The sequence below is a fragment of the Ciconia boyciana genome, chromosome 4, assembly GCF_034638445.1.
Source record: "Ciconia boyciana chromosome 4, ASM3463844v1, whole genome shotgun sequence".
In the NCBI taxonomy this organism is placed as follows: domain Eukaryota; kingdom Metazoa; phylum Chordata; class Aves; order Ciconiiformes; family Ciconiidae; genus Ciconia; species Ciconia boyciana.
This window is the reverse complement of record NC_132937.1, coordinates 68,933,890-68,956,204: the sequence shown is the minus strand read 5'-3', so window position 1 is coordinate 68,956,204 and position 22,315 is coordinate 68,933,890. Positions and strand designations below refer to the sequence as shown.

The 22,315-nt window shown below is 42.0% G+C and overlaps 1 protein-coding gene across 1 annotated transcript in view; it reads right to left on the bottom strand.

The window, feature by feature from the left end:
- Nucleotides 1-2,645: 2,645 nt before the first annotated feature.
- Nucleotides 2,646-22,315, bottom strand: part of MARCHF3 (membrane associated ring-CH-type finger 3) — a 78,035-nt gene continuing 58,365 nt past the window's right edge. Inside the window, exons 4-5 of the mRNA XM_072859544.1 lie at nucleotides 8,124-8,333; nucleotides 2,646-3,107 (exon numbers count right to left, since the gene is read on the bottom strand). Of these exons, the coding sequence (XP_072715645.1) occupies nucleotides 2,949-3,107; nucleotides 8,124-8,333 (369 nt within the window). The 3' untranslated portion in view covers nucleotides 2,646-2,948. The remainder of the gene's footprint in view (nucleotides 3,108-8,123; nucleotides 8,334-22,315) is intronic.

Here is a 22,315-nt window from a genome sequence, read left to right as displayed (position 1 = left end):
CAATGGCAAGGCCAGCTGCATGAGAAGAAAGCATAATGTTGCTTAGAAGCAAATCGAGTGACATTATTTAAAAAAAAAGAAAAAAAAAAGACCTCCCCCATCCTTTCATTAGTTAACTTTTATATTTGCTTAACTGGGAACTCTTTAAGGATAGCATAACAAAGGTGTCATTGTACTGCCAGAAGCTTTGCTAGCTGTAGCTACTGCTGCAGTTAATTTTGTCTTTCACATCTATTCAGATGAAAATGAGTATTGCTGCTGTTGTAGAATATTTGCTGTAATGATCCAGTTTTAAAATTGTTCATTGAAATTTGGACCTGGTGTGGCAACAACAGCCTCAACTAGTGGAAGAAAAAGCAATACTTGTCAGGAGGAGCCTTCTGTCTGCAAGTCTTTAGTTCAGAACAGAAGTGGGAATAAGAATTAATATCACCCACCTTCCTGTTCTATGTTTTAGGAAAAACAAAGAAGAATATGAAGTATGCTTTTTTTCCATTAGTTTAATGCAAAAGGATAAGTGTGTGACTGGATGTTTTCTGGCGTTTGTTTCTCAAGAAAATGCATGGGAGACTATTGCTAGTGACTTCACCAGTCAGTTTTGCTGTACTTGTGCATCAAGCAGAGAAACTAGAGTAGTAATGTATTTGCTGAACTGGACCATACTTCCTCTCTGGCTACTTCAATGTGCCTTCTTCAGATTAAATAAGCTGTCTTTAAACAAAAAAATGAAACTGGAATAACACAGACAAGCTGGGCCAAGTCACTATGCTGATCTGTGTGCATATACCTTGTAGCTTGATTTGAATAATTGTTTTCCTAGTTGCTACTTAATTCTGTATCATCCTAATTTTTTGTTTCATGAAACAAAATCAAGAATAGTACTTACTTAAGAATAACACTTCTTTCATGGGCCAACTTTCTGGGTTATCTCCCAAAGAATCAAAAGTAGTAACAGAATTCTGAAGAAAGCTTACCTAAAGCAAATGTGTAGGCATTAAAACAGTCTGACAGTGTCCTGACCCAGCTAGACTTGCTTTATTTCTGTGCTCCTGGCTAGCAGGATTTCTTTCAACCTGGAACTCTCTGCCTACATGCATGTTCAGTCTTCTATCCAGAAAGTTAGTTGCCTTTGGGAAGAGGGTTTAAAAAAAAGCACTACAGGTTTTAGGCCATCACAGAGTTTGTGATACCCGTGTCTTCAGTATCTTGTATAGTTTTCTCTGGAAGAGAAGCAGGTACTCACTGCCATATGACCAACCCCTGACCTTATTGTCAGACTAATGAGTATAGATCTGCAGGTCCACAATTTTCTTACACATCTTGGCTTGCTGTGAAACTAGATTTGTGTCTGAATGAGGCCGTTATTGCTTTATATAGGTAGTTGATCCTTATATCCCCATGAAATTGACAGTTACAAAGAATATTGTATGACTACATGACTACAGCTAGGCTGGTCCAAAGACAGAATAAAGAAGCTAACAGACTTGGTTTTGTGTACTAAGCTTTTTCTTCCATAGAGCACACACAACAACAAGCTCTTGTGTGATGGTAAACACGCATAATACCTTGAACTATCTGAATTATTATTAGCCTTTTTGCTATATATTCCTTTTTATTTTCAGTTTCCACAGAGTTTGGAAAACATAAGATGTGGCATTGCCATCTATGCACATTTCTAAAAAAATTAATCTATTCAAAGGGGCTATGTATCAATTTGTCATTTTAGCAGCATTTGTTAAGGAAATTTTGTGTAGTTCTGTAAGATAAGTCTCTCTACATAAGTGTGTCTCTCTTCTGAGAGTGAAGAATTGCTGAATGAATTGGGCATAAACCCAAGGGGAAAAAGATAATGCCACCCAGGAATAAAGTCTAGGCCTTACACTCCAAATTCAGTTTGGTCACCATAGTAGGCTGTGTATTACATTTTTTTTAAAAAAGCCTTAGTCTCAGTGCTACAGTGAGAGGTTAGGGTTTACCTACTCTGCTAAATCTACCTGTCAAGCTGAAAATTCTGCAGCTTTAAAATAATGCTAATTTTTATGCAAGACAAGTTCCTGCTTCCTAAAGCATGTCTAATGATCTCATTCATTATGTATGCAGAGTTTTCCTTACAAAGATAAGTCTTACAATTAGGGTTAAATTCAGCTTGGTGTAAATGCAAACTAAATTGGCTAAGTTTGAATTCACACCAGGAGAATGTGCACTTCAGTGCAGAATGTGGTGCCTAATTTGTTGCTTCTGAGTGGAAAAAGAACAATTATTTTTTTTCCTGAGTGCTATGTACTAAAATACTTTTGAGTAGGAAGATTATTGCAATTTGTGTGATTTCTTTCTTTTGCACATGCTAAACTTATTACTGAAGAATTTTCCTATCAGGACTTCCCTGCTGAAGAGGAAATGGAGAAGATAATTTTCTGATCACTTTCTAGTGTTTAAATAATATGCCAATTTGCAGAACTCGTTGCACACAAATTTTAATAATCCAAAATACTGGTATAAAGGACCTTCAAATAAAATCAACTGGGGGAATGCCATTGCTGCGCTTTAGGAAAGAAAAAACAGCACTGGTTACTACCCAGCTACCTTAAAAAAATAATACTGTAAGAACAGGAAATGATAAAAACAAAGCACTTTTTAAACCTGTTTTGCATTGTTAATTATCATAGTTCAATATTTTCAATAATAAAAAAGTTTGCATCACTTGATGATGCAAGTATTAACACGAGTTTGTAGAATTCCATACAGTATCTGCTAAATAAACAAGTTTGGCAGCTTAGCAAATATCATACAATTGCAGCATCTATTATTTGAATTCAAACAGCGATTTATTCCTCTGCAAAGAGTTTGTAAATCCGAATAGCACATTCCTGGGTTCTGGACGGTGTCTGACCTCCATGAGTCTGAGGAAGATATTTTTAGTGCATGGCCCCTGTGCAGAACTGCCCAAATCAAACGATTGTCTCCTTTGAGTTCCTTTTGAGGGGCTGCAGGCCCAGCAGGGACTGCTGGTTGGAGGGGATGTTGGCAGACTTTGGGATTAGGAGTATCACCCGCTGATTGGTCCGACGCCATTCGTTGTATAATCTACAGTGATACCTAAAGGATACCTGGGGAGAGGAGAGAGATGCACTGTGTTTAGAGCCGCTGCAGTCCTCCAAGGAATCAACTGGAGTTTGGGGGGGCAATGCCTTCAAGTGGAACAAAAAGCTGATAAGCAGCCTAACTGGGTGGGATAAAAACGAGCAAAAAGATGAGACCTACCGTGTAGATGGCTTGTTCCCCAAGTTGCCACAGCAGAGAAGAAAAGCATCCTGTGCCCTACTTTCTGCTGTTGCCTACCTCTTTCCCTTTTTTATAACATGCAAAATCAGACATCCTGCCTCTGTCTTTCCCAAGAACTAGAATTATTGGCAGCCACTTACAATGAGAATGACTTTGGGGTGCTAACATGCTGCAAGTTGTTAAACTGACAAATAATGTAATTGGCTGGGTGGTGAAGGCTTGCAGGTAGCTAAGCTGTGTGCAAACACTGACAGGGTCATATGTTCTATCTTGTAATGCTTTACTGCTGAATGCATCAAATTCAAGATTGCACAGACACAACAAGGTGAGTGTGAGCCATCTGCCAACGTGTGTGTATCTCAGTTGAGATTTGTCTTTGAATTTTTTTTGTTATCAGCTAACCAATTTCAACCTTAGTGTGGTTCTGCTAAGAGTGGAAGAGAAATGACTGACTGGTATGGATATACAAGATAGCTTGGCCCTATATTTTTTTTAAATAGTTTACTGCTTATTTTAGTGACAGCCAAATGTAGTGAGAGTTATGTCTGTGTAAGATGACGCACATGTGCAGTTTTAAAAAAAAAGTAACCTGTACACTGTCTTGGGACTTTTTGGGTGAAATGTGCCACATGGCAGTTACCATGTTCTTGAGATGTGGGCAGGAGGGACCCACACAGTGAACACAGGAGGAACCTTTTTTTTGTTAGCTGTTCTGTCTTCATGTACAGCTGGTCATTTGTCACTGATTTTTATGCACCTGTGCCACTTCTGTAGGTCAATGTTGTTCAGAGGGCAGAGGGTGCCATAAAGGCTGGAGGGACCATGCTTGGTTTGCACAGCTGGGTGGAAGATGCTGCTGACTGTTTGCAGAGAAGTGGCTGTGTGTGCTGCTGTCAAAAGGGGCTGTGCTGCTTGCTTTCCTACCCCTACAGCAACGACAGGCTGGCTGCCAGTGAGATATGGAGGGATATTAAGTAATATACATGCCTATGAATATCCATCAAACCCCTTTCCTTATTGCAAAAAGGGTGCTTTTACCTAAATAATTTACCTTTCTATAAAATCCTACTAGGGACAAAAAAACTTTCTGGGTTGTTTTTTTTTTAGATCTTTATACAGCTGTCTGCTGTTAACGAGGGAAACCTATAGAGCTTTTGTTCTTTGGGCATCTGCTTAGTGAACTCTTCCAACAGATGAATTGATTCCCCACCTTTCAATCTCCTCTGCTGCCCCTGAAGGTTAAGCAGTCTGCATCTTTTTGTGGAACATCATATATTGAAAGAACATGAGAAATCTCTTTTTAAAAGGCACTACAGTATCAGCAGAAATCATGTGGTAGAGGGAGGAGGGGAAAAAACACCTGCAAAGCCATGCAAAATGCAGTGACTGCTTCAGAGGAGTGAGCTAGAGTTTAGGTTGAGTTTTCAAGTAGCATCACATGAGATTCTTTGAGGAACGGCTGCATTGTTAAGCCAGGCTTTAACTGCTTGTTTGTTTAAGGCATTTTCACAGGATATCCTAGTTAAGTTTGACAGCTTGTTTACAATGGGCTCTTGCCTGGAGGCGGTTTCCAAGTGATGTCAGCTACTGAATTTCAGCAGAGCCACGGTTACTCACCCTAAGGTGTTACACTAGATGCTGAGCTACACTCTTGAGATGCTGAACAAAGGCCAGATTTACACTGGTCCTTGGCATACTAAACTCCTTTGTTTGCCTCTTCAGTAGGATAGCAGGGGAGTGTCTATCTTTCTAACTTACTCTGAATTAATTTGGGCTAGCCTTTGTTTTAAATCCGCAGTTATGTTACACTGGAAGCTATAGGGCCAAATCCTGTTGTACTCTAACCTGCTACTTGATCTTACAGGAGTCAAGATTACATGTGTGCAAGAGAAAGCAGAGTGTGGCCCTGAATTCTTAGTTTAAATAGCAATCTCTGTTTTGTGTCTGAAGCTTTCTCCTTGGGAGTAGCAGGCTTTTTTTGTGTGTGTACATCAGTTACAGTGATTAAATACAGAAGAAAAGCAACAGCATTTTATGGAGAACTTTGGCTGTTTTAGGGGAAGGGATAAAATAGCTTCTTGGATGCTAAAAATAGTATCTCTCCCATTCTCTGCTCACTGGGATAACTGTGGTGTGTAAATAATCTATATGCCAGCTTTTGCCTCCAGAGAAAATAAGCTGATTTATTGGAAGTAAAACAAAGGTTTTGTTTTCTTAATTTTCCCAGGACCTAAAGGAGCATTATATGACATGTTGTGTGTAATTTACCCCACAGCACTCAATCTATCCCCTGCACAGCCATAACTAAGCAAGTAGTACAGGATTCTCCCATTTCTGAAAATTAAAGGGCAGGTGCTGCTGAAGCACTTGATGGGGTTAGCACTTCTGCATGTGCATCCATTCCTTGCTGTATGGCAAGGGGAGTGTGGAACCTCCCCAAAGGCAAATGCAGGCTGGGGCTTTCCTGCATGACTGATGGGTCTCAGGCCGTGAAGCAGAGAGTGGGCATGTCTTCCATGTGTAGGGTGTTTAGTGCCATTTGTAAAGTAGTTGCTTTAAATCTCTACCTTGACTTGCAAATCTGCCATCTGAGAAAGTGTGTGAAAACACTGTCACTCAAGCCTATTGACATAATCTGCAGCTATACTTAAACCTCCTCAAAACTCCATCCAGTACTAATGCTGTGAGGGCAATGAGGGCACCTTCTGTACTGTGAAGAGAGCCTGAGAGTCCTCCCCACCGTGCTTCTCTGCTCTACCCACTGAACTAACCCCACGCTGAACAGGAGGGTTACGGTGCCCTGAAAGGCTTCCTGCCTTGCCCTTCCCTGATGCATGCAGTGCTTCATTAGCCCATCCACTTCCTGCTGGTCTGACTAATAGATTAGAGTGGAATTACATCTTCCACAACTCAGTGGACATTAATACTATACTATATTTCAATTAAATCAACCAAGGTATGCGTTTACATCAGGCTTACTATCACCATATTCTGCAAGTGCCAATAACACATTTCTCTGTATGCTTTTGAAGGGGTAGAAGTTATAAATGAATAGAAGGATTTTTTTGCCACTTACAATGCAAATGCAATAGATGGTGGTAGGGACTACAACTGAGATGCTCCAGAAGTCTTAGTGAGCAAGGTTAGATATGTCCATGTGTCATGGGTAATTAAATGCAACTACTTAGCCAGACTACCCTTTCCAATTTCCAACCATTTTGGTGCTTGTGAATTATGTATATAAGGTAAATTTGACAGCATTTGTGTTTCTAAGGAAATTTCAAATTTCCTTAGAAAAGGAAATTTGAACAACCTTTGCTTGAATACCTGACAGACATGTCTACACACAGTACTGCAGGAAATACAAGTGCCACCTCACTGTTGGAGTAAATGACCATCCTGTCAAAGGGGAGTGCTGCTGCTGCAGCTTCACAGAACATGGAAGCAGAAACAACAAAGAGAAACTGCAGGAGGCTGAGGCAGAACTCTGAGCTTTCCCTATGGTTGTGCACTGCTAAAATTAGCCTGCAGTCCTCTATGGATGAGACAGGGTTTCACTGTTATGAATGAAGTAAATGAGATGTTACCTTTCATAGCTTTCTTGGGGCTAGTTGTTAGGTAGTGTGGGGTTTTTGTGTTTCCCCCCACCTCCCCTTTTCCAAGCTTACTCTGGGCTCAGCATATGAGTTTCTTGCTGTGGGCTAGTTCTATTAATGCAGTTCTTAAAAGTGCCACCTCCTCAGCAGCTTACACTGATCAAAAACTGCTGGAAGGGGTCACCCATACAGTGTGTGGCCATGCCTACTGAGGGGGAGAGCTGGGCGCTGGCCCTGTGGCATTAGTGGCCGTGCCAGCACCACAGGCACGGTGGTCTTGCCCCTACTCAGGGCAGCACAGGCTCAGATTAGCTTTTTCTGTCACAGCAGCACAGCCTTGCATCATTGCACAAGCATTACCCTGTTAGTGTGAATGCTCCCTGTCTGCATCCATTGTTCTGTTCTCTTTCCCCCACCAGAGCTAGAGGTGTGAAAAGTCAAACTCAACAGTAACCTGGGGTTTTAAAGTGAACTGCTAGACCATGGCTTGATAAAGACTTATTTGGGCAGCTGTCCTCTGGGTTCCCTTCACTTCTGCTGGGCCAAGGGTTTATTGGTGCACTGGGCCCAGGAACTGATCTCAGTTTGTACAACCTGGTACAAAACAAGTGGCTTTTAGGATGGATCAGCATGCAAGTTACAGCACACCTGGGTGCAGGATGGGAATAAGGCAGTGATTTAATCTGCGCTCAAAGGCAGCTACATTTCTGCAGACCTGGGTGTAAGGTGCGTTCTGCCATGGACTTCCCCCAGCGCTACGAGCATGAGGAATGGGGAAAGCACGGGATGCACCCCTGTCCAAGCCTTTTGAACTGTAAAATTAGCCAGATGTTGGATTAGAATAAAATCTGAATCCTCTGTAGCAGCCAGGTTGTTCACCTAAAGCTTTTTTGTGCACTGTGCCTTTACCTTTTGCACATTATCTTTGATGAAACTCCCTCTTGTAGCATCTGTCTTTAACTCCTCCATGTTACATCCTTGTCTCCCTCTTGCTATCCCCTCTGGTGTTTGGGATTTGGGAATTACTGACCCCAAAGGCAAACTGTCTCTGGTTTTCCACAGAACTTGAATGGTGTGGAACCCAGAGGTTTCTTGCAGATGTAACTTAAATTTATCAGTACAGAATGTAAATATAAGCAATGCTTTGTAAAACAGTCCACCTGCTACTACAGCACTCTGTGTAATTAATTTTCTGATTTGTTCTTTCCTTTATTCCTGTGAGTTGAATAGAAAACCAATACTTACTAGGGTCCAAAAGAGGTAAATAGTGAAGAGTGCGACAGTGAGTGCAATGAGGCCAACAGCTTCTAGCCTACTACTAAAGTGCAGATGGTCCACTGCTCCTCGTAGACACAACCAGCCAGAGATGGTCGCCAGCGGAGTGATAAACAAGAAGCACACCATGTCTCCAAAGAGAGTCCGTTTCTCGTGCTGGGGGCCTGGGTTCCTCAGCCACTGCAGGCAAAACACAGACAAAGCAAGTGTCAGCACAGGGAGGATGTCTTTATCGGAGATAGCTGCTTGCTTGCAAAATGCAGACCTGCCCCTTCGAGGAGGGAACATGGACCACATGCAGGATGTGGCTTTGGCTGTCCCTAGAGAGCTCCCACCTGAACTTCTCCCCCTGGATGCCTGCTGATGTGCACCTCTAGCCGTGCGTACCTACCACATCGTTTATTCAGCTGTAGTAAAAGCTGCCTTGAGAAGGGGAAGCGTTTTGCATAGCGCAGCCCCTGGCATTTGGCTGCTGAACTGTTTGAGAAACTCCCTTCTTAATGTGGAAAGAATCACACGGTCTCCTGACAACTTGAGAGTGCAGAAAATGTTGTTAATATTTTGTATGCTAGTTTAAGATTGATTTTTTTTTTAAACATTCTGCTTGTAATATTGGCAAAGCCATTTTCAACTTGTTTTCAGGTATCTGCACGCAAGCAGAGTTGAATGCACACAAGGTTACTTTTATTAAGAGGATATTAATCTTGCAAAACAGAGTGCCTGAAAGTCAACTACTGAAGTGAAGGTTGATTGAACAGCTATTAAGGCCACACACCTTAACATAAACAGGATTTTAGATAGCAGGGGTGAAAGAAGTTCAGCCTACAACAGTACACTGAGACCTTTTAATACTCATCACTTAAGCCAATATTTGAACAGGAAGAATACCAAGCCCTGCAATTTTTGCCAATATAAGCTGTAGGACTTGGTCAAAACTGCTCTGCAGCATCCTTTTATTCTTTTTCTTCTTTGAGCATATAACTGTACGCACAGTACTACCAAGGCTAGCAAATATTTCTTACTGTGGCAGCTGGGAACCCCAACCAGCCTGGCACCTGTACATATTACCCTAGCCACGAGGGTGAACACACCACATATGCCACAGGCCTGTGTCTGCCCCAGAGAGCCCCTGATCTAAGCAGCGGAGTCAAAGCCGGGAACGGGGAGTACTGGTGGAGTGAGCTGCCATAACCCCAGCTGCCTGGATGGCCGGAGCTGGGCGCAGGGCCGGCTCCTGATTCCCAGTCTGGCACGTCCCTCCCAGGCCCCTGGCTCCGAGTGCGGCGGCCATGCCGAAGGCAAGGGAAGTCATGCTCCTCCAGGGAGCTATTGCATTATCTGTCATCAGTGCAACAAGAAACCAAAGCCACTGCAGCTCTGTGCCAGCAGATGTGGATAAGGCTCATGCATCCTTAAACTGTTTGGCCTTCTCATTCCTCCCAGTGTATTATACGTGGCAGTTTAAGTCCTGTCTCTTTAGCTCCACAAACTAAGGTTGGGGAGGCAACTTCATCCCTTCACCCAGTTAATGCCCTTTATTCCCAGCCACCTCGGGTTCTTTTTCTCCTTCCCTATTACAGTGCTACAGCAATGACCCAGAGGAACAGCAGGACTCAAGAGTTTTGACAAGAGAGGGCAAGGCTAAGAGCATTGTGCAAACTAATGAATATTTCTCATCTAGGTATCCTACCCTCTATTATTTTCAGACCCGGCTTCATCTTTTTCCACTTTGCCCACACCATGAAAACAAATACAGCATTTACTTCTCCATCTTCATATGGGGTAAAACAACAGTCAAGAAACTGAGTACAACCAGGAACAGGTAGTTGCTACTCTGGGACGAGGAGGAAGACACAAATCAGTGGATGAGTTTGCCTCAGCCTCACCATCTCTCAGATGGAAATAATAAATTATCTACTTCACAGGATTTTTGTGAGGTTTAACTGCAACACAGTAATTCAGCAGCCTAAGATCCATTTTCATGTATAACTCAGGAATTTAAGAGGACACAAAAATGTGTTCATAAACATTTTTTGCAGGTTGTAGGCTTTTAATTTGCTTGAATACTTTTAAAATCCTAAGGAAGTGGGAAGTGCTTCATAACTGCTATGTACTACTATAAGCAAGAAGTTGTAAGGGAAGACGCTAGTTCAAGAGGGAGGCTTGATATTGGTTTTTTCCTTTTCAAGCAGTGTCTTAAGCTCAATATTATTTAAAATTCCAGAACACTGGGTGTGGTGGGTTCACCCCAACCAGTAGCTAAGCACCCACACAGCTGCTTGCTTACCCCCCCATACCATCAGTATGGGGGAGAGAACAGGAAGAGGCTGCAAGCAGAGCTTGCTTCAGTAAAGCCTGTACAAAATAGAGACATACATTTGAACAGCTTTTTATTGTATTGTAACTTTATAGAGAACTCTATAAAGTCATGTGTGAAAGGCTCACACCACTTTCCTTCGAGCTTTCATTCCATTTACTTAAAAACACCCCCAAGGGTGCATGCATAACAGTTTCAGGTTATATTTGGTTGCTTCTAGACAGAACTGATTGCAACCTTCGCCTTGTTCAATTTCCATGAGTCCCTGTAACGCGAAACTGCCAGGAAAATGAGAGGAACTGAAAGCGCCTGGTAGTGGACATTCTGCTTTTAAAGGTGACTGTGAAAAGGTTTTGTGAAAAGTATTTGTTTAAAAGGTGACCTGCAAGAGAACTGCTGAGCACCTGCACTTCTTGACCTCAACAGGAATTGCAGGTGTTCACCACTTTCCCAGGGCAGACCTTAAAACACCAGTATCTCCTTATCTCAGCACTATGTGGTGACTGTCCCCCCTGTAATTGGGCAGTGAAGAACGCACAGCAACATTTCAGAGTCCATTTAGCGGAGGCTGCATCCTCAAATTGCAGTCTGTTGTGACCCCTTTGGCATCCATGCAGCTCAGCTAGTGCAAGAAATACTGTTTATTGATCTGAGCGAGAAGGAAGAACAGCAAGAATACATACATGCGAGGAAGCACACACATTAAGGTATGTGTTGTCATCTCTGCCCTACGACTTTCACGAGACACAGTACAATGCACTTGAATTAAGACAGTGTTTTACGGTGTGCCATCAAACTTGACTGAAGGTTTGAGCAGACAAAAATGGCGTGAGACTGCTTCACAGGCTGATGGTTCCCCACACTCCTTATGTCTTGCCTGACCCATATGAACAAAGAATCAAACCCAAGCAATTCAGATATCAGATGAGACTAGGACAGACAAGAGTAGTATTAAATAATAAACAAACTCCCCACCATTCTACAGTCTAACCTTAAAAGCTGGAGAAATTTCATTAGCTATTTCTGAAGTAGAAGTCAAAAGCAACAAATAAGTAATTTCAATGGCTTTATGGATTTCAGTCACAGTATTTTTCTCCTGAAGTAGTGCACACATGTTTCTAAACCTGCTTCTGTTTAGTTTCTAGGTTTCAGTCTTTTGTTTTGGAAATGTGCACTGTCAAGTTACTTCATAGATAAAAAGCCAAGTCAGCAAATCCTTTTGTGAAACTGAAACCCACACAATGATCCCAACAAAGTGCTGAGCTGATTAATTAGCGTGGCAGTACAGTAGGGACTACCCTGCTGGCAAAGAATGAGATGTAAGGCCAGATGCAACTGTCAGATCTGCAGTATGATACTCTGAAATCTGTCCTATTAAAATGTGTCAATGTGCTCAATTATTTCTGCAATAAACGGAGACTCTCACAGTAATAATTTCCATTTTGGAAAAAAAAAAAAAAAAGAGATCATAAAAAAGGTCACGTTTGAAGCAAAATGCTGGCTTGCCTGGCAAAGCACGATTTTATCAAGTGCTATCTTAAAGTGAACAGTGATTCCTGTTCCTGACACACAGGTGGGGAGCCAGAGTAACAAGACATGAATTGACTTTAGCAATGGCAGGAAGCACTAATTCAAGAACAGGTCAGTGCAGTGCCTGATGCACAACCCAGTATTGGCTCATGACTGACACAAGCAAAGAAACCCTGTGCCTGGAGACTACTATACACCTGATGAGAATCCAGCCCCTTGAAGAAATGTGGGGTCCCACCTTGTCCCTCACAGTGACACATAGCAAATGGGGTCTGCTCAGGAGCAAAACAGCCCCCAAACCCTGAGCTAATGACTGTGCCTGCATGACACCTCTCTGCTCCCCTAGCTGTCCATGCCATCCCTTCGGCAGCGGGTGCTGCTGCTGCAGTCGCGTGGACCACATGCACTGCTCCAGCATGGGGGCTCCGCTCGGCGAAGCTCAGCTAAACGGGGCAGGTGTGGCTGAGATGACCCAGACCGTCTGTCCGCCGTGGAACAGGCACTCCCCAAAGGGTAGCCACAGCAATCGGTCTGGACAGGGCAACATCTTCGGCCACGCGTCTCTTTGCCCAGCAAACGTGTGCCTAAGCCTGCAGGCAGTGGCAAAAGCTCCGCTGAAACACACTGGGGATCTCCTCCTGTGCTCAGACTTCAACTGGAAAACTGAAAGGGCATCAAGTAAGTAAACGGAAAGCCCACACCACAAAAGGGGACTTTAAACATTTGACTTATTTATCCCAGCAAAGTCACGCTCTAAATGCATCTTGGGGATGGCCAAAAGAAGGGAGAACTGAAGGGAGACATCAGTGAAGGAGAAGTGCTACTTAAGCCAATGGACAATGTTGGCTTAAGAACAAATGGAAAATAGTTGGCCATAAATAAATTTATGGTAAGAATCAGAAAAAAATTCCCACCCTTCAGAGGATCCAGCTCTGGAACAGCCTCCCGAGAAGAGCAGTATAGGCTAAAACCCTCAAAGCTGACACAGTTTTAAGAAAGAACTTGGTTACATTTTGAAAGCTATTTTTGATATACTGCATTTGACGTGAGAAAACACTGTTAACACACCTGAGGCTCCTTCACCTCACACACCAACATATGTAATACACATACAAGGATTTGTTGCAGTTAGTTACTTCACAAAGTAGAGTTGAATTTAAATTATTATCTGCCCTAGAAAGATTAAACTGAGCTCTTGACCTTCATCAGAGGGTCTCCACGCTTCCTTCAACTGAATGCAAATTCTAGTGCTCAGGAACCTAATGTAGATTTGCAACAGTCCCTGGGAGACTTTTGGTCTATGAGCCCACTACTGGCTTCCAAAATTTTACCCGATATTTAAAACTGCATGTGAAACCAGATCTATTAAACTGTCCAAAATCCCATTTCAGTGCAAATGTACAGAGATGTTTATTTGACATTGTCAAATAATCTGAAACTTCAGATTCCTGACATGAGCGAATGGGCTCAGTTTCCTTTTAACGGGTTTACTTCACCGTGCCTAAGCAAACGTAACCGGAGACTGGAGAACTGCTCATCTGAAAGGGGAGACACGCTGAGGCATCCGCGCAACATCCCAGCAAAGTGAAGCCTTACATTTGGAGAAGGAAATCATCAGAACAAGCAGCAACCGATAACCAGAACACCCTGGAGAGGATCAGACTGGGAATTTATCTAACCTAACCAAAATGCGCTACCAGCAGAAAACTGCTGTAAAACACCTCCACAAGTTTGAGCTGCTTCACCATTGCCAAAGGCAAAATCCTGGACGCACTCACATCCATAGGTCTAACTTAAATTAGACGACTCACAAATGTTAAGTAAAGTATGTGCATTGTGTTTTCCAGATCAGATCCTAAGGCTACAACCTGTTTCTACTTGGAAGCCCTTTTTAGTTCACTACATTTTCCTTGGAGAATTGATTTTACATAAACGTTGCTGGAGTTATACCAGCAGCAAGGAAGATCCCACAGAGTATGAAGAAAATCCATCACACTGCTTTTTAGTTAAAGGTACTTAAATAGTTATCACATATGAAGCTGGGGGGAGAAGACAGGAAGGAATTGTCTTCCCTAAATGTCTTTCCCTTTGAACTAAAAATAGCTTATTACACATCAAACATACCAGTTCATTTCAGTCTCTTCACACTGATAGCTCTGCAGTGAATCTTGATGAAAGCAGCCTGTACACAAGCAAAACTGCTAGCAATTATTGTCATTTCTGGTTTCATGCCAGCAGTGACCAAGGGGAGCATTTTGCCTTGGGCTTTAAGCAAAGAAAGACTGGCATTGACTGTTTTTTTAGAGTGTTTCTCTTGAATTAAGGACATTTTTAAAGACCAGGAGGACCATTTATTGGCCAAAAAAAAATTGTATCTGAACAGTTTTGTTCAAATACTTTTTTGAAAAATTTGTTTTAACTTTTTTCAGTTATGTTTTGTTTAAACTTTTTTCAGAAATGTTTTGAAACTAAGCTTAACTACATGTAACTCAAAATAAGGTCTCCCAGACCAGAATGGTATACATGTTTGTTTTCAGTGCAATGAAACATGTTAGGTGACTTGGAGCTTTTGTAGGTTAATGTTTTGCCAAGGAAAACAAACATTTGACAGTTAATTTCCGTTGAAAAAATATTTATATTTCACTTTTTGGGTTTCCTGCTTAGATCAAACATTCAGTTACTGGCACAGTGTTATTGTCTTCAGTGGGTGCTTTTAGAAAGGCCATGGTGACAGCTCACAGAGATGTTCCTTTGGTTCCAGAGACAGGGGCCTGTCTATTTGACAGCTACAAACTAAACAAATTGAGCTCTGTAACTTTATTATGCTAATGTTATGGCCTCTTTGTAACTGAGTCTGCTCTTATTTAAGTTTAACCCTTTTTTTAACTCAAGTTCCCAGGAATATTTTAATTGTGGACGCCTGAATGAGCCCAAAGCTACTTTTTGAAATAGCAAATTAATTTCATTCGCGTGTTTTTGTAAGTGGAAAGAATACGTTATTCATTGTAAAGGTGGTGTATGTTACATCTTTAATTTTTTTTGTTTTGTAAAAAGAATAAACCATAGTGCAGATAGGAACCAACCCTAGGTGGTAGCTAAGTGTGAGGAGAGCACTGCAGGCTGTTGCTATCACACCATAACTGAATTTGCAATCTAGACGTTGGGTAGTTTGCCAGCTGAAAAACAGGAGTTTGATACACAATGCTCCACCAAGTAGCAATAATACAGTGGCTGGTAGATGTGGTGTTCAGTTTCTGGATTATACAACTTTAATGTCTAAAAACAGGATTAGTAATTCTCTGACAGCAAAAACAAGCAACAGAGCTTGTTAAGTTGCACTATAAAAATCTATGAAATTTCTTGCAGGTCCAGTTAAACAATATTGTGTTCTTTAACATTAGTCAGGCTTACTGCTATTCTGTTTTCCTACTATCCACTTTTAGTTTATATTTCAGGTGATGCTTGTATCAGGTAAAAGATTTCAAGATGTGTGAAGAAAGAAGATTTTGTGGAACTCTAGGAGAAGCAGTATTTTCTTTTATCTGTATGTTTTTCAAAGCTCCTGTTCTATTTTGGATGAATATATTCCCAGTTAGACAAACAAATGTATGCATTCAAGAAAATCAATCAACAAAAATCACGTTTTGCATTTTAAATCAAAAGCAAAGCAGATTTGCTATTGGCAACACATATTTCAATACATTGCAAATGTCCTGATCTACAAGCTCCAATATGTGGAAACTAAAGACATGATAGATAATAAATGCTTGGTAGCTCTCCAAAAAGACAGATGCAATAAAACTTTTTATCTTAGCACTTTTTTTTTCCTAGAAAAAGCAAACTTTGGCTCCTATTGGTGGTAGGAAATGCTACCAGCAGGACAGAGATGATAACCACGCAGTTTAGAAATGTATTGCAGAATCATGATGCCCAAAGAAAAGTCACCAATACCATTATCTAAACCAAAAACAGCTGTACTTTTCAAAACCCACAGCATCTTCCCTCATCTTGCTAGTCCTTAAAGAATAGCATTTGGCCTTTTCCAAAGCAGCTATTTCCTCTCTGATTGTTCAGTTACTTTCTCCCGGGAACTTTCCTCAACGTTTTTTGCCCTTGATCGCTACTCCTTTAAGTTTAAGAAAGAGCAGTTACAGATGTGATGGTTTGAAGGCACAGTCTGTTCACTGGCAAATTATTTTTGCTTTTCTTTTTTTTTTTTTTGCGGGGGGTGGGTTGCTTTTGTTTGCATTCTTGCTGTCAGTACTATGAGAAAGATTTGTGCTTGGGAAAAGTCAAGCACTGTAGCAAAACTTTTCTGTAAAGAACATAAACCAACTATTTCATTTCTCTTTAAAGGAGAGAGAACAGCTTGTTTTGGTCTCTGGATTTTTCCCCATTAGGAATGAATAGAGTATGGTATTCTACGTGTAAAAAGTGCATCTTGAAGAGGTTATGTTTTTAAAACTGTATGTGTTGGGGAGTTTACTAATTATTTTTGTAATCCTTTATTTAACTTAGACATACTTCTACTAGAAACCTACATGGCTGCTTCAAATTCTCCCTGCGTGACTTGGGTCTCGCAGGGGCATTTTCGCAGCTGAAGACAACTAGGTACACAAGCATCTCCATCACCTTGCCCTTCTTATTTTGCCCTTTTTGGGTCAAGAAGGAAGGGAGGATGTACATACTTAAGTTATCTGTTCCCAGCCCTAATGTGCTGTATTGACAGCTGCAGTTCCTCCAAACTTCGATTCATGAAAGTTTTCCTTGTTGGTGACTACGCTGAGTCACCATTTTCCTTCTGGCTTTAAGAGTGATCCTTCTACAAACTACGTGCAGCAAATCTGGTGTCTCTTCATTACAGTAATTTAGTGCTAATGACTTGCTTCACTGAGCAGTGGAGAGAAAAAATAAGTAAAAAGAATCCCAACAGATAAAAACAGCATGACTCAAAGTCTTGCACAAAAAGTAAATTCATATTTCAGTGTAAAGCTTCTGGAAGTTTTAAATTATAATGTAAGCTCATCTTAACTACTTCATGCATAGATGTAGGTTTTAGGCATTTTTATAATTTATTTTTCTTTCTAGCATGAGCTCTACAGCCAGCAATAGATTGCGAAAAACTGAAGTTAATTTCTGCCCAATATTGTGATGATTATCCTGACTTTGTTTTTCCTCCTAGTCATGCTGTTTTGCTTTTGAGTTTTATAATGTTAATTAAGTGCTTTCTATTTGTTTGTTTGGAAAAAATAAACCAATAGATACCAAATCCTGGTTGATTTAAAACATGTAAATAACTTACAAGCCTGACTTACATGGTCACATAATGTTCTTATACCATATTTATGCTGGTTGTTTTCTAACAACATTTTATTGAACATAAACACATTTGTACTGCCATGTTTTGTGCCTCTTTCTGTACTAAGCCAGGTGGAAGCAACACAGATGCAATATGGAAATTGAAATGAAGATGATAAATAATACTCATATAAAGCTTGCCTAATCTTTATGCTGAAACATAGCAAAAGCATCTACGTGAATAATGTCACACAATTCTAGAGTGGATTTCTTCCCGTGGATTGGCTGCATTAAAAAAGCAGCTTATATAAAAGTGGAAGGTCTATAAAAGTCACTAACTGAAACTACTGTAGTTTGATTTCACTGTGTTTGTTTTGAGATCCTTCCAGGCTTGTCACAAGGAACATCAGGTCTACACATATCAACCACCATATTATAGACTTACCTTTCCTCCAGTGTCTAGAGTTTCTGCTGCTTCATCCTGGGCCCTCTGTGTCAAATGTAGCCAGGCTCTCACTGGCAGTGGGGTGACCAAGACATGGGAGACAGAAGTAGGGCTACTCAGCAGCAGCTGCTTTTTTCTTTGAGATGCATCATCCCTAGGCACATTCATAATGAGATATCCATGTGCCCAAGCACACATCCCGCACACCTCTCATTTCCAGCAGACTGTACAGGGGTGCTGTGCACCTAGCACACAGTAGAAGAAGGGGGTTCAGACCTTGCCTGTACTTCTTGAATCCAATTTTGCAGTATCATGAGCCCTGGGACTGAGGGGAATGTGCATGTACTGGTAATGCGTAAATAGACAACATCTTTTGGATTACTGGAAAATAGCTCCTTTTAACTCACTATAGGGCTGTGGATGTCTCCAAACAATCCCCTTATCTGAAGGCGGAGTTCTGAAATCAAGCAAAATGGCTAGACTTGCTCTGCTGATGCCTGCCAAGTGCCTAAATAGCAACATGTTGTCTAGCAAAAATGTGACTTCAAATGGCAGCTCCAAAAATGCTACCGAAAGCTTATGCTCCAGTAGATTATGTCTGATTGATGTTGGTGATTTCAATTCTCTGTGCCAGAGCTTGCTGGATGCCCTCCAGAAAGGAGATGAACAGAAGGACTCAGTGACCTTCAGTATGAAAAAAACTCATTTTCTATCACAATCCATCTCTCGCTCCTTTACAACATATCACGTTCTCTCCAGTGCAGCTGTTGTGAAAAAGTTCACAAGTGACTGAGAAATAAGGAAGTCCCAGGTCCCAATGGAGAGCTGAAGAGCATCAGCCCAGCCTCTGAGCAGAAGTCCCACCAGAAGTCCCAACGAACTATTCTATAGGCAGGTTGGAGAAGCCTCACAATCGCTAGCCCTTGTTCTTGTGGGGGACTTCAACTTACCGGATGTCTGCTGGAAATACAATACAGCAGAGAGGAAACAGTCTAGGAGGTTCTTGGAGAGTGTGGCAGATAACTTCCTGACACAGCTGGTGAGTGACCCAACTAGGGAAGGTGCCCCGCTGGACCTCTTGTTCACGAACAGAGAAGGACTTGTGAGCCATGTGATGGTTGGAGGCCATCTTGGGCAGAGTGATCACGAAATACTAGAGTTCTTGATAGGTGGAGAAGCGGCGAGGGGGGTCAGCAAAACTGCCACCTTAGACTTCCGGAGGGCAGACTTTGGCCTGTTTAGGAGACTGGTCGACAGAGTCCCCTGGGAGGCAGCCCCAAAGGGCAAAAGGAGTCCAGGAAGGCTGGACATTCTTCAAGGAGGAAGTCCTAAAGACACAAGAACGGGCTGTCCCCAGGTGCCAAAAGATGAGCCGGCAGGGAAGAAGACCGGCCTGGCTGACTAGAGAGCTCTGGCTCGAACTCAGGAAAAAGAGGAGAGTCTACGACCTCTGGAAGAAGGGGCAGGCAACTCAGGAGGACTACAAAGGTGTAGCGAGGTTGTGCAGGGAGAAAATTAGAAGGGCCAAAGCCAAGCTAGAGCTCAATCTGACTGCTGCTGTAAAAGACAATAAAAAACACTTCTTCAAATACATTAGCAGCAAAAGGAGAGCTAAGGAGAATCTCCAGCCCCTAGTAGACAGGGGAGGGAACACAGTGACCAAGGATGAGGAAAAGGCTGAGGTACTTAATGCCTTCTTTGCCTCAGTCTTTAATAGCAGGGCCAATTGTTCTCTGGGTACCCAGTCCCCGGAGTCGAAGACAGGGACGGGAACCAGAATGGAGCCCCCATAATCCAGGGGGAAATGGTTAGTGACCTGCTGCACCACTTAGACACTCACAAGTCTATGGGGCCTGATGAGATCCACCCAAGAGTACTGAAGGAACTGGCAGAAGTGCTCACCAAGCCCCTTCCCATCATTTACCAGCAGCCCTGGCTAACTGGGGAGGTCCCTGCTGACTGGAGATTAGCAAATGTGACACCCATCTACAAGAAAGGCCAGAAGGAGGATCCGGGGAACTACAGGCCTGTCAGCCTGACCTCGGTATCGGGGAAGCTAGTGGTGGTCTTGGTAGTGTTAGGTTTACGGTTGGACTCGATGCTCTTAAAGGTCTTTTCCAACCTATACGATTCTGTGATTCTGTGAATGTGATGGTTCCCACTTAGCTCAGTCCATAAGCAAGGCAGTGTAAGTGCTGAAAGTCAGGTAGGGCATGAGGGGGCTCTGCAATTACCTGCAGCACATTAGCCACCCGTTGAACAAAATCTGTGAAGGCTCAGCAGAAAGCAATTCTTACCAACAACTGTAAAATCACACAGGGCACATTTGACACATGTAGGGCAACAGTATGGAGACAAGGAACTGTAAAGGAGACCACTCTTTTTGGCTGACCAACCTTTGACAAACATCTGTGGAGGAGGTGAAATGTGTGCATTCCCTGGTGTGTGCTTCTTTGAATTGACGGACAAGTCACAGAGCTCCTCTACCCAATGTAGCAGGAGGCAAAGGACATAAACGGTGGATGGCAATGAACGAACAAATCTCTTTCCTTGAACACTGAAGGAGAGGTTAATCCCCACCATAATGCCTGATTCATGGTTCAGAAACACAATTCTTCTGGGGAAAATAATCTGAGTTAAAAAAAGAAGTGGATCAAGAACATCTGAAGCTTCACAAATGCAATGTTGAGAGGATGGATCTGCCTGACAGACTGTACTACCGTTTCCTGCCTCTCTGGTTGGGTTTTGGGCGTCAAACAGTTAGCAGATTGTGTGTTTCTTGGGAGATGTTTCCTCCCCAGACAACAAAAACATGTCCTGTGGCATAGATAAAGGAATGTCTCCCTTGAGAAGTACATAGTTTGAAACTCCGCTGACCAGAGAGAAGCTTATGATGGAGAAAAGATACAAAGGATAAAAGAGGAAATGGAATTCAAAATGAATGTTATTTTTCCTTTGCTTTTCCTTGTAAAAGAAATCCAGGAAAAAACAGGCTGCTGTGCATAACCTAAGTTGGGGAGAGAAAGCAAAAGTGAGCTCCCTGCATTTTTGTATCCTATGCATGATGTACACAGGAGGCACGATATAGTTGTAGATATGTCCCTTGTATTTGAGCTAAAGATCTGTTTGAGTGCATGTGCCCACATCCTTAGTGTGAACATGGGCAACTGCTTAAAAGAAGGCAAAAAGCCATCTTGCAACAAATTTTTATGGAGCACTCGCTTTCATTTCATAATGAACTAACGGCAAACTAGCAACATGGCAGGGAGGGGAGAAATGCTATGGGTTCACTAGCCTGTTCTGATCAGATCATGAAGTGCAGCAAGAAATCCTCTGCTGTTCCATAATAATGTACACAGGGAAGGAAAGAATATGGCTGAACAACCAGCCATGCCACTTACTGCTCACTTCATTTCAAGCCCACTACTGCTGCAGCCTCTCCTCGGTGCTAACAGCAGGAATGAAGTCAGATATGACATTTCTAGATAAAGGAAGTGAAGTATCTCAATTTGTTTCTGTTGAGATTACCTTCACACCCACAGCTAAGCCGCTAAGAAGCAGTGATCAATCTAGTGAAGGTATGAGAAGAAAATATAGTACCATGTTCTCTTCTTTTTTTGGGCCCCTTTAAGAAAGCGAATAATATGTCTTTGAATAGTCAGAAATACTGGTTTTTTTCCTGATGGAAAATCTCTAGGAGAAAAGATGTGCATAATTGATTGAAAAAATGCTTGAAGATTGATTGCTTCAAGCATTTTTATATTACTTGTCACTGTCCAATGGATGGGATATATCCTCTGCACGAGATAGGGCCTGCTGAGGAGTTACTGGATAAGCTTCTATAGACTATGCTCTACAAATGACTTTATGAGTACAATAGTCCCTCTTGACCTCCTAAAATGCACTGGTAAACTCATCATTCACCTCCACTGATAGGACCATTTCCCATTTCCATTATCTACTTCAGAGGAATCTTTGGAGAACTAATTATCTTACTAAATGAAGAGAACTTTGATTGCCCACCCCAAACACACACACACACACACACAAAAACACACGATAGCATCAAAAGCAGGTGGCCACTCTGGCTTGTCACTGGTTCACACATTACAGCAGGTTTTTGTGAAAGATGGTCCTACTATACCTGATACACGTCCCTCCATGCCCTCATACTCTAGGTAATACAGGGCGACAGACAGGACACTGCTTTTAGGACACAGAAGATGGGGAAATCTGGCAACTTGCATCTGCTTTAGTCATGCTTTGGGAACTTTCAGATTTGCTGTAATTATTTGCATGGGGAGGTCTTTAGATTTCAAAGCACTGTGTATTAAATAAGTACAAACTTTAAGGACAAACTTAAATTATACTAAGAGAAATCAAGAAGTTTGACGGATACCTTTCTGCTTCATTTGTCCCCTTGCATACAACTCATCTTAGTTACTCTTTGTCTCTGCTGCTCTCAACTTTAAAAGTTCAGCTTCAACTCCTTTCTAAACTGAAAACATGCTCCTTGTATAAGATCACAAAGGACTTCAAAAAAGTCAGTTGCTTTTTTTTATGACATTTTCT